At 45.2% G+C, this 11824-nt stretch overlaps 1 protein-coding gene across 5 annotated transcripts in view; it reads left to right on the top strand.

Moving 5' to 3' along the window:
* Positions 1-7792: 7792 nt before the first annotated feature.
* The window catches only part of carmil2 (capping protein regulator and myosin 1 linker 2), an 82781-nt gene continuing 78749 nt past the window's right edge, over positions 7793-11824 (top strand). For 4 of the 5 annotated variants that reach the window (XM_023955527.2, XM_078948319.1, XM_078948320.1 and 1 more), the window contains exon 1: positions 7965-8211. In XM_023955527.2, coding sequence (XP_023811295.1) covers positions 8067-8211 — 145 coding nt within the window. In that variant the 5' untranslated portion in view covers positions 7965-8066. Of the gene's footprint in view, positions 7926-7964; positions 8212-11824 lie in introns of those variants that run through there. The other variant, XM_078948321.1, reaches the window with a different exon arrangement.

Here is an 11824-nt window from a genome sequence, read left to right as displayed (position 1 = left end):
TCTTAGATGACCCCTCCCTCACATTGACGTGTTCTCCCTACCATGACAAAGGTGGATAAAGGTGGGAAGATTTCATGTAATCCATGGATACCAGTGAAGATCACAAATCATTGAAGAAAAAAGGTTCAGAGCACTGTCTAGTGGGTCTAGATGACCCAACTCCCAATGGTAAAGTGCCTAGGATAGCACAAGGGTTACAGGCAGGAATTTGATTGTGATTAGCTGTGGAGACGGGGATCCCTTCAGCTATTGGCTCAGAATGACGGAGTGATGAGTCATCAAACCCAGCGTGACTGAAGATGAGGTCTCTGTGCCACAGAACGGCAGACTTCCCTCTGCTGCTGGACCTTTTGCTTCTTCTCAAAGTTCAGCAGTGGGTCTCATCTCTGGTGTCTTCACAGGGTGGGTGGGGTGGGGGGGGATTCCACAGAAAGCTTTGACCTGCTGCACCTTCACTCAACAATCCAAAGGTCTGCTGGAAATCAATCCTGTGACTTGAGGAACTGTGTTGGATCTCTGGGCAGAGGCCAAGAAGGATGAATTACTCAGGTTGTTGTGTGTTGTGTTGTGGGGGGTTAGGGTGGGTTCCAATTCATATCAGCAGGGAACATTGACTTCTTTCTATGTAGAAGTTCTCATTTGTGTTTCCAAAAAACCTCTTCCTCCTCCCTATCAAGGTCTCCAAAAAACTAAGATGCCCACCTGAGGCTACAGGTGAGCACGGATATCGAGGGAGGAGTCTTGACACACCAAGTCGGAATTTAGTTTAAATAATCCAAATATTTCATACATTCAGCATAGTTCAAACTACAGTAGCTCCAACACAGATTTCTTGTGGTTGGTTTCCCGCTCATCCAGCAGACACCAATGTGTGATCATGTGCTCAGCTTCTGCTCTTCTAGTTTAGTCAATTTACACATCTGTGCAAACGTTTATGCAGGTTTGACAAAATGCAGAAAACAAAGAAACCAAAGGTTTGACGTTTGGACTCGTCGGTCCAAAGCACCTGCTGTCACTTTCCTGCAGACTTGAGTTGCTTTGCCTTGTTTCTGCTCAGAAGTTTGGCTTTTTCGCCTCAACACTTCCATGAAGACCACATCTGACCTGAGTCCCACTGAGCTGATGGGACGGCTGAACATCTGGCTTCTAAGGGAAATGATCTGACACCACGTTGGCTTGGCCGTCCTCTGCATCTGTGATCCTTTCAAGGAGCTTGAACATCTGGAAGCCTTTGGGGGAAATCCTGCTGACGCAGACCTGCCTCATGTCTTCAGTCTCACTGTGACAGGAAACTGTCTTCAGAAACCACCTCAAGACAAGATCGACTTTATTGATCCGGGCGTGGCTATCTTGAGAATACAGCATGTGGTACAAAGAAAAAAAATGTGTTCAAAATACAGTTATACAACTTAAAAATCTCTCATCATATTGTACACTTACTGGTCATCGTTTACCCCTTGTGTTATCTTAGATGACCCCACCCTTACATTGACGTGTCTTCCCTACTATGACAAAGGTGGATAAAGGTGGAAAGATTTCATGTAATCCATGGACACCAGTAAAGATCACAAATCATTGACGAAAAAAGACTCAGTGCACTGTCTAGTGGGTCTAGATGACCCAACTCCCAACGTTAAAGTGCCTAGGATAGCATAAGGGTTACAAAAGATGATTTTAGAAAACTAAAAATTGAATAAAATGTTGGATTTTGTTTCAGTCTGTGGATCAAATGTATCCAGAGTATCTGAAGAACAATCTTTTAATATTAGTGTTTTGTAATTTCATCTTTTTATTCTGCTGTAAATCCTTCAAAAGCTTCCGGTGACAGACTGGCTTGGTCGGTACTGATCCAAAGACTTGAGGAGTTCTACTACTAGTTGTGTCTGTGAAATGCAGTTAAACCACTTTAGCTCACATCTGAAAATAATAGGAAAACTAAAGGAAAACAGACACTTTGCTGAAACAAAACACCAATATTAATACTTATATTTTCATAAAGCTTCCATCCATCTTCCTCCGCTTATCCGGGACCGGGTCGCGGGGGCAGCAGTTTAAGCAGAGACTGCTCCCCAGGGAGGTGTTCAGGAGGCATCCAGACTAGATGCCAGAGCCACCTCAACGGGTCCCTCTAGATGTGGAGGAGAAGCGGTTCTACTCTGAGTTCTTCATGGGTGACTGAGCTCCTCCCCCCCGTCTCTAAGGGAGCTCCCAGCCCCCCTATGGAGGAAGCTCATTTCATACCTTGTTCTTTCGGTCATGACCCAGAACTCATGACCATAGGTGAGGATTGTAACGAAGATCGACCGGTAAATTGAGAGCTTTGCTTTTTGGCTCAGCTCTCTCTTCACCACAACGGATCGATACAGCGACCGCATAACTACGGACGCCGCTCCAATCCGTCAATCTCACGCTCCGGTCTTCCCTCACTCGTGAACAAGACCCCAAGGTATTTAAACTCCTCCACCTGGGGCAGGAGCATTCCACCCACCGAGAGATGGCAAACAACCTTTCTCCAGTTGAAAAATGGCCTCAGATTCAGCGGTGCTGACCCTCCTCCAAGCCGCTTCACATTTGGCCACAAACCACCCCAATGCACGCTGGAGGTCCCGGCCCGATGAAGCCAACAGGACAACATCATCTGCAAAAAGCAGAGAGGAAATTCTGTGGTCCCCAAACCAGACCCCCTCCGGCCCCTGGCTGTGCCTAGAAATCCTGTCCATAAAAACTATGAACAGAACCGGTGATAAAGGGCAGCCCTGCTGGAGTCCAACATGCACCGGGAACAGGTCTGACTTACTGCCGGCTATACAAACCAAGCTCCTACTCTGGTCATACAGAGACCAGACTGCCCTCGGTAAGGCTCCCCGGACCCCATCCCCCCAGAGCACCATCCACAATTGGATTAACAACTTCCTCACAAACCGAACACAAACTGTGAGACTTGGCCCCCACCACTCCTCCACCCGCACACTGAACATTGGGGCCCCACAGGGCTGTGTGCTAAGCCCCCTGCTGTACTGCCTATACACTTACGACTGCAGTCCAGCCCACAACAACAACTGCATCATAAAGTTTGCCGACGACACCACGGTGGTCGGACTCATTCCCAGGGGGGAGGAGTCTGCCTACAGAGAGGAGGTCCTGAAGTTGACAACCTGGTCCTCAGAGAACTACCTCACCCTGAACACCAACAAAACCAGGGAGATCATATTTGACTTCAGGAAACATGGCGCGGACCCAGCCCCCCTCCTTATTAATGGGGAGCATGTGGAGAGGGTCCACACCTTCAAGTTCCTCGGCATCATCATCTCTGCAGACCTTTCCTGGACAGCCAACACCACAGCCATCATCAGCAGCGTCTGCACTTCCTGAGGGTCCTCAGGAAGAACAAAATTAAAACCAACCTGCTGCTGACCTTCTACCAGTCATCCAACCAGAGCCTTCTCACGTACTGCATAACTGTTTGGTTCGGCAGCTGCACGGCCGCGGATAAAAAGAGACTGCAGAGAGTCGTAGAGACAGCTGAGAAAATCATTGGGTGCCCTCTCCCCACCCTGACGGACATCTACTCCACGCGCTGTCTCACTAGGGCTCAGAACATCATTAAGGACAGTTCACACCCCGGCTCAGACCTGTTCAACCTGATGCCCTCCGGGAGGCGCTACAGAGGCATCAGAAGCAAAACGAACAGACTAAAAAACAGCTTCTTTCCAAAGGCAATAACAATCCTCAATTCCCAAATGCACAGATAAGAAACAAAAAAAAAAAAAAATACATTCCTGTTTACTCTGTCCACAGTCTGTCCACAGTGTCATCTATCTACCTCATTGCCACCTCTGCACTTTGACATGTCTACGCACAGTTTTTTCATACGCAATTTTTGCACTATTATCTCGGCACTCTCCAATACAGTTTACAGCTTATATTGCACACTTGTATATACTGTTTGTTTGCTTGTTTGATTTTATTATATTACAATGTTATCTTTACTACTTTTCCCTTCCTTACTGTTCTTGCACTGATGGTGATGCTTAAATCTCATTGTACCATGCACAATGACAATAAAGCCATTCTATTCTATTCTATTCACAGGAAACCACAGGGGATGTGGTCGAACGCCTTCTCCAAATCCACAAAACACGTATGGACTGTATGAGCGAACTCCCACAATCCCTCCAGCACCCTAAAGAGGGTGTAGAGCTGGTCCACTGTTCCACAACCAGGACGGAAACCGCACTGTTGTTCCTGACTCTCTTCTCCAGTACCCTGGCATAGACTTTCCCAGGTAGGCTGAGGAGTGTAATTCCCCGATAGTTGGAACACACCCTCCGGTCCCCCTTCTTAAAGAGGGCAATCACCCCCCCTGTCTGCCAGTCCAGTGGTACAGTTCCCAACTGCCACGCGATGCTGCAGAGACGTGTCAGCCAAGACACTCCCACAGCATCCAGAGACTTGAGGTACTCAGGGCGGACTTCATCCACTCCCGGAGCCTTGCCACTGAGGAGCTCGTGACTCAGCTTGTGACTTCAGCTTGGGTAATAGACAGCCTCACCCCAAAGTCCTCATTCTCTGCTTCTTCAAAAGAAGGGGTGTCAGTGGGATTGAGGAGATCCTCGAAGTACTCCTACCATGGCCCGACAATGTCCCCAGTTGAAGTCAACAGCTCTGAAAACGGTGCCTGTGGAGAACTGCTTTCCCCTCCTGAGGCGCCGGATGGTTTGCCAGAATCTCTTCGAGGCCAACCGATAGTCCTTCTCCATAGCCTCACCAAACTCCTCCCAGAACCGAGTTTTTGCCTCCTCAACAGTCTGTGCCGCAGCTCGCTTAGACTGCCAATACCTGTCAGCTGTATTTGGAGTCCCACAAGCCAGCCAGGCCTGGTAGGACTTTTCAGCTTGACGGCATCCCTTATTTCCAGTGTCCACCACTGGGTTCGGGGGTTACCGCCGCGACAGGCACCATAGAACATGCAACCACAGCTCCGAGCAGCAGCAGAGACAATAGAAGTTGAAAACATGGTCCACTCAGACTCAATGTCCCCAACCTCCCTCGGTACCTGTTTGAAGTTCTCCCGGAAGCTTTACTTTTAGATTTTTCCACATGTGGTTGTAAATGTTTTAGCATTTGAACAGTTTCCAGTCATTAAACGACATTTGAATAAAGTCAGATGGAACTAGAATAGTGTGGAAAGGGTTAACGCTATTTGTGACTTTAAGACACTTTGCATTGGTGAAGGGGTCCTTTGCAGCAAATGTATTGATCTCAAAACTCAGCAGCCTCGCAGTGCCAGGAAGTATGGAAGAACTACCATGAGGCAGCAGCCCATGCAGGGGCTGGAAGGACACTGGCCACTGTGAGGTGGATTTCTTCTGGGTTGACATGGAGAAAAGGTGCGGGGGCTCCAGTCGGGGTGTTGTGTGCAGCTTGAAGGATAGGTCAGAACCAAAAGCCCCTTTAGGATCGATCAGTGTTACTTACCCCCTGCAAGTCGTTGCCCTTGACTTTCTCTCATTGAGTAGACCTGACGATTCTTACCAGGACGTTCTCGTAATGACTGACGTGTTCACACGTTACGCGTGGGCTGTCCCCACGAAGGATCAGACCAGGCCAAAACAACATTTCACACTATTTGGACTAAGATCATCAAAACATTTTGCTGCCCGTCCCGTTTTCACTCTGACCAGGGCCCCAGTTTTGAGTCTGAACTGTTCAAACAGCTATGTGACTTGTACAGTGTTACAAAGAGACGAACCACTTCCTATCACCTGGCAGGTAATGGGCGAGTGGAAAGGAAGAATCAAACCTTACTTGATGTGCTTCACACACTAAAGATGGACAAGCGGGTGACCAGAGTCCTAGTGCAAGCATACAATAACACCATGCACAGTGCAGCAGGTTTTGTTAGCATGACATCTTCACCTTCCTGTTAATGGGGATGGGGGTGGGACAACATGAGCACACCGGTAGCCTAACAGGTTGGGAAGTCGCAGTATGCATATGGTGTAGCACATGAAGGGGAACGTGTGGGGGTCAAAGACAGAAACCGCAAAGGACAGGGAAAACTGAATGCTGGTTGGGACCCTGAACCCTACGTCATACTCGAGGCGGTTGTTGGTACAGGATTGGTTTACAGGGTGAGATCAGAATGGGGAGAGGTTGAGAAGGTGTTGCAGAAAAAACTCTAAAAGTCCCTTGTCTTTAGAATGGCAAACTTCACAAACGCCACTGGACAAAAACCCAACAGACCTGCCTGTCAAAGGTTATGTCCTGATGCTGATGCTGGAGTGTGGGGAGTACTGTGACTGAACAACAGTGAAGTGTTGAATCCCAATCATTTATAGAATTGCCTTAGACTGGCTTTAGCTGCAGGAACACAGAAAATCTCAGGTTGTGTTCTGTATGAAAACGACAGCACAATAGAGACGGTTTCCTAGCTGAACTGGCTAAAAACATTGCAGTGTTGGGTAAAACGCGTCAATACACTCACAAAGCACGTCTACTAATATATTCATCCATGATGCTACCACATTTACAGTATAGTGTAGAGGTTTGGGGAAATACTTATAAAACAAATAGATAGTGTTTGTACATCTTACAAAAAAGGCAAAGTTTGTAGCCACAACCTTTGCTCTGTCAGTTTGTTGGAGGCAGGAGCCTCTGTCAAACAAAAGCAGAACAAGTAGTTCATGAGACTAAAACAGCAGGTCTGGTAAAACACAACCTGCAGTTTTATAGAAACAGTACTGGTGACTAAACAAAATCCCTCCTGGATCTACTAATAGCAAGCTGAAAACAATAGCAGGGTACTTGGCACGCCCCCCCCCGTGCATACCTGTGTCCAATCAGCAGCAATGAGGGGGCCCTTTCAGGTATTTAACAAACGCAAGCAGAACAAAAAACAACCCTGTTACACTATATATTGGGGGAATGTCCACATCATTGACACCCACCCCACACTTTCACACAATAATAATAAAAAAAATGAATTCATACATAAATAAATTGATAAATACAGACATTTGTATAAACAGACATAAATCACTGGATGTATCTATAAAAGATCAATTCACAGAATTAAAACCAGAAGGGACATTCAAAAATTTCAATATGAAATATGTTCCTAAATGATGAAGGTAGGTGTTGAGGCTCAGTTTGAAACATGAACAGTCTCTGCGGCCCTGAGGTTCTCTGGAGGCGGTTCCAAAAACAGAGTGAGGCCTCGCCGTGTGTTTTAATTCTAACAAACAACTTGTCTGCAATTGAGCCTTAACCCTTGTGCTATCCTAGGCACTTTACCATTGGGAGTTGGGTCATCTAGACCCACTAGACAGTGCTCTGAACCTTTTTTCTTCAATGATTTGTGATCTTCACTAGTGTCCATTGATTACATGAAATCTTTCCACCTTTGTCATGGTAGGGAGAACACGTCAATGTAAGGGGGGGTCATCTAAGATAGCACAAGGGTTAAACTGTTAGTCCTATAAACATCTTCTAATACCATAATGATTATTTTGTTAGTTTAACTATATAAAATAAGTAACCAGTCCTCACAAAAAGTAGGCCGCCTCAGTGACGTAAAGTAACTGAGAGAAAATGAAGTCAGAGAATCGACACGGTTGGTGTTTTCCTGCAGACACGACTGTCAGACAGAAAAAAGTCTGCTGCTCTTGTGACCAACCAGAACAACCAGTCATCTGCTGACATTTATTTTGAACAAAGGATCCCAAAACATTAGAGCTGTCAGCTGTTTGTGTGATTTCATCACAGTCGGTGAGCTGGACTTTGAGGATGTTGTGACCCAGCTGGACCCCTCCTGCCAGCGCGATCAGGTGACTCCTGCTGCAGCTTCTTCCTCCACTGCACTGCATCATGCACCCGTGCTGAGAGGCGGCTCGTTTCCTGCCAACAGTTTGCCGGTGGGGGAGGTGAGGTGTTCCTGCACACTTCATCTTTTGCGTGTGCAACCTGACAATGACTCATACAATGGAACAGGATGTGAGCTCTGCACTCATGAGCCGGCCTGTGTGTGGGAGACCAAAGAAGAAGGGTGATCTGAGCTCCTCTGCATGCAGGACAGGTGTGCGGCCCAGCAGGTGCTCTCACACTCACATCCTTCTTTCTGTCTGAGCGCAGAGCACATGGAGCAGCAGAGCTCCACGCCTCAGACCCTCTGGAGCCACAGGACCAACTCTGTTCCTCCGAAGCTGCAAGGTAAGAAGAGCGCACACTGTTTCCATCAGTGCACTGAGGGGAAAAGGCTGAGAAGGTTTTGGCTCCTCACCAAGTTTGATCATGTTCACCCCCAGTCTGGTTTGACACAGAGCAGGTCTGTCCTGACGGACTTCTGTAGCTGCAGACCTAACATTTAGAGACTCTTCAGACTGAAACCGAGGTAGCTGGTAGCTGTGACACCATCAGGTGTCACAGCTACCATCACACCTCATGTATTGAGGTGTGATGGAAGACGGTCGTTTAAGGTGGATCACACTGACAAATTCTAGAAATCTTTGATCAACTCAATTCTGTGCTTCAGAAACCTCTACCCTTTTATTTGGAAACAGTTTGGGTTTTCCTGTAATTTGCTCAAACACTGAGGACGTAAAGCTGATCGTCCCAGGTCGGGTTTCCCCGCAGAACTCTTTGAAACATGGAGGTTTTCTGTTTGATCCCACTTTCGAGTGAAGTTCTTCCTTTCTGTTTTCAGTGAACTTAAACAGAAGAGAGCTCAACTTCCCAGGTGTCAGTGAACTCACTGCTGATATGTTCATTCTCTCGTTTTTTTTCTCAAGAAGCACCCAGAGATTTAAAAAACAATACAGAGAGTAAAAACAGAATTACAGCAATTCCTAATTCCCTATTCCCAAACCACAGGAAGTATTGCACAAGAAATGGATTAGCAATGGTAATAATTCAGTCACAGTGTGCTCTCAGGTGGAGCCACAATACCCAATTCATTCCACTATTTTACGTCAGCATAGTCTCTATTTCTCCTGTTTTAAAGGTAAAGACACTTTTTCAATCATGAACTCCATCTCTGCCACGAAACTTTGACCCTAAATGACCCTAAAATGCTTGTTTTTGATCTTGAACACAAATTTCAATAATGTCACAGTAATCAAGAGCTTAACTAAAGTGGATCAGTATGATCCCAAAAACCAGCCTCAGGAATCACTTAAACAGCTCTTTTTAAAATTGGAAAATTTGAGTTTTGTTACTGTTGAGAAGTATTTCCCAAACCTCTGAACAGTAGCTGATAAAACCTGGAAGCAGCATCAAGTAGAGTGGACTGACCCAGGTAATATTTATTAGCAGTAGCTTAGAAAAACGGTTTAATAATTCACAGTGGAGTAAATGAGTAAAGTTTTTTTCTATCGCACTTTTCCCAGAAAAATATCACAAAGTGCTTTACAATACACGACAAAAATACTTAAAAGACAGGACAAAGGAAGATGTAAGACAAATTTATGATAAAAAAAACCCATAAAATTACAAAATGGTACTACTATAAAAATCCACGATTGGATAAAAAGCCTGCTGAAATTCAAAAGGTCTTCAGGTGTGATTTAAAAGCTTTAGCTGAGTTAGTGAAGCAAAGGCAGAGCATTCCAGTTTGGGGCAATTTGGGCTATCTCTAAGGGAGCTCCCAGCCACCCTATGGAGGAAGCTCATTTCAGGCGCTTGTATTCGGGACCTGGTTCTTTGAGTCATGACCCAGAGCTCATGACCATAGGGGAGGATTGGAACAAAGATCCACCAGTAAATTGAGAGTTTTGCTTTTTGGCTCAGCTCTCTCTTCATCCCAACCGATCGGTACAGCAACTGCATAACTACGGACGCTGTTCCACCACCTGTCGATCTCACGACCCGATCTTCCTCACTCGTGAACAAGACCCCAAGGCACTTAAACTCCCCCACATGGGGCAGATTTAGCGGTGCTGACCCTCATACCAGCTGATTCACACTCAGCCGCAAACCACCCCAATGAATGCTGGAGGTCCTGGCTTGATGAAGCCAACAGGACAACATCATCTGCAAAGAGCAGAGATAAAATTCTGTGGTCCCCAAACCAGACCCCCTCCGGCCCCTGGCTTCGCCTAGAAATCCTGTCCATAAAAACTATGAACACAACTGGGGATAAAGGGCAGCCCTGCCGGAGTCCAACATGCACCGGGAACAGGTCCCTCAGTAAAGCTCCCCGCACCCCGTACTTCAAGAGCACCCTCCACAGGATACCACGGGGGACACGGTCGAACGCCTTCTCCAAATTCCCAAAACACGTGTGGACTGGATGAGCGAACTCTTACCAATCCTCCAGCACCCTAAAAAGGGTGTAGAGTTGGTCTACTGTAAACGTGCACAGCGGTATCTTGGTGTCACCTGCAACGGTCATCTGTCATCTAAGTCAAATCTGTGAAATTGATTGTGAATGGTTAGCCTGGAAACTCTGGAACCACAGATCTCAAAAAGAAGCATGCAGTTTCCATCATAATCTTTCTAAAGTCGTGAGGGTTGTAGTTGTATATTTAAATGTGAGTTTAGACAACATTAACTTGTGTATTAATAAACAGAATGTTAAGATTTAATTGCATTAAATTCAATTATAGTTTTGCCTTTATCATCTTTATTTGACATTTAGTAAAATCTAAAAACATGGAATTTAGGTATTTTTACTGTGAGTTGTAGCTTTATAGTTGATTGTTATTTTAATACGGATTAATCCTAGGACTGATAATTATTAAAATGTATTTGTGATACAAAAATGTACACGAAACAGTCCATAGTGTTTAGGTGGTTAGAGTCTTGGCAGATGATGTCATTATGCTGCTGGGATAGATGAATAAACCCCATAGACGCTGATGGAGGTGGAGGCCAGTCCACAACATAGTGTTGGTCCAGGTGGAGAATGGGATGGAGGAGGACTGGCCAAACCATCTGCAATGTAGAGAGATAAACGTTTGAATGAATTTAAAAGAAGAAACATGGTTGTGATTAACTGAGAAAAGAAGGTGGGGACTCAGGAGAACCATTTGTGTCTGGTCAGCACAGTCTAAAAGTCCAAGTCAAGCTCTCAAGTCCTCTCAACCACATGCAGTTAACTGCTGTGGTTTGATGTGGTCATGAAGTCAACTTTCTTTATCCAAACTAATGTCTGTAACAGTTTAACTTAATTGTTTTCTTAAGATTACAATATTTTTACTTGGACCGTTCTGAGTCACCGTCATACACCGACACACTTTCACAACATTGATCTTAGCTATTTATCATTGTTTATATTCTCATGCTAACCTTGTGATACATATTGAAATTGAATTAGTTGTCTATCTGGTTGTTCTGTGTGATTAGGTCCCTTCAGAAGATAATTTACTTCCTGAAGTGTTGAGACTGATCATGAAAATTACTCTTGAATTCAGTCTTAAAGCTAAGATTGATGAATTCTCATTAATGGGTGATTTTTCTGTTCTGAAACAAAAGTCAAATTCCAAATTAAATGTAACTCTTTAAACATTAAACTCCTACTAAATAAATGAGCAGTACAGTTAGATGTGATTAAATATCTGTGGTTGGCAGATTAGCTGTCCAAGAGGGAGTGTGAACAATAAAATGGAAGCATCCCTAAAGCTGAACTTTGAGGTATCCCACATAAAATTGTTATTTCCAAATCATAGAAATTTTGTCAGAAAGGTAGGAAAATGATTCATCTTAAAACAGAACCAATTCACCTAGATTGGCAGGTATTTTCATTATCACACAGTGTAGAACACCACAAGCATTGTCCAACCTCTGTAGAACCCTTGGCTCTCACCTACAAACTTTCTTTTGTTCT

The sequence above is a fragment of the Oryzias latipes genome, chromosome 6 (genome assembly GCF_053564925.1).
Source record: "Oryzias latipes strain Hd-rR chromosome 6, Olatipes_Hd-rR_3.1".
NCBI classification, from domain to species: Eukaryota; Metazoa; Chordata; class Actinopteri; order Beloniformes; family Adrianichthyidae; genus Oryzias; species Oryzias latipes.
The sequence above is the reverse complement of the archived record's forward strand: the minus strand, read 5'-3'. Positions and strand labels throughout refer to the sequence as shown.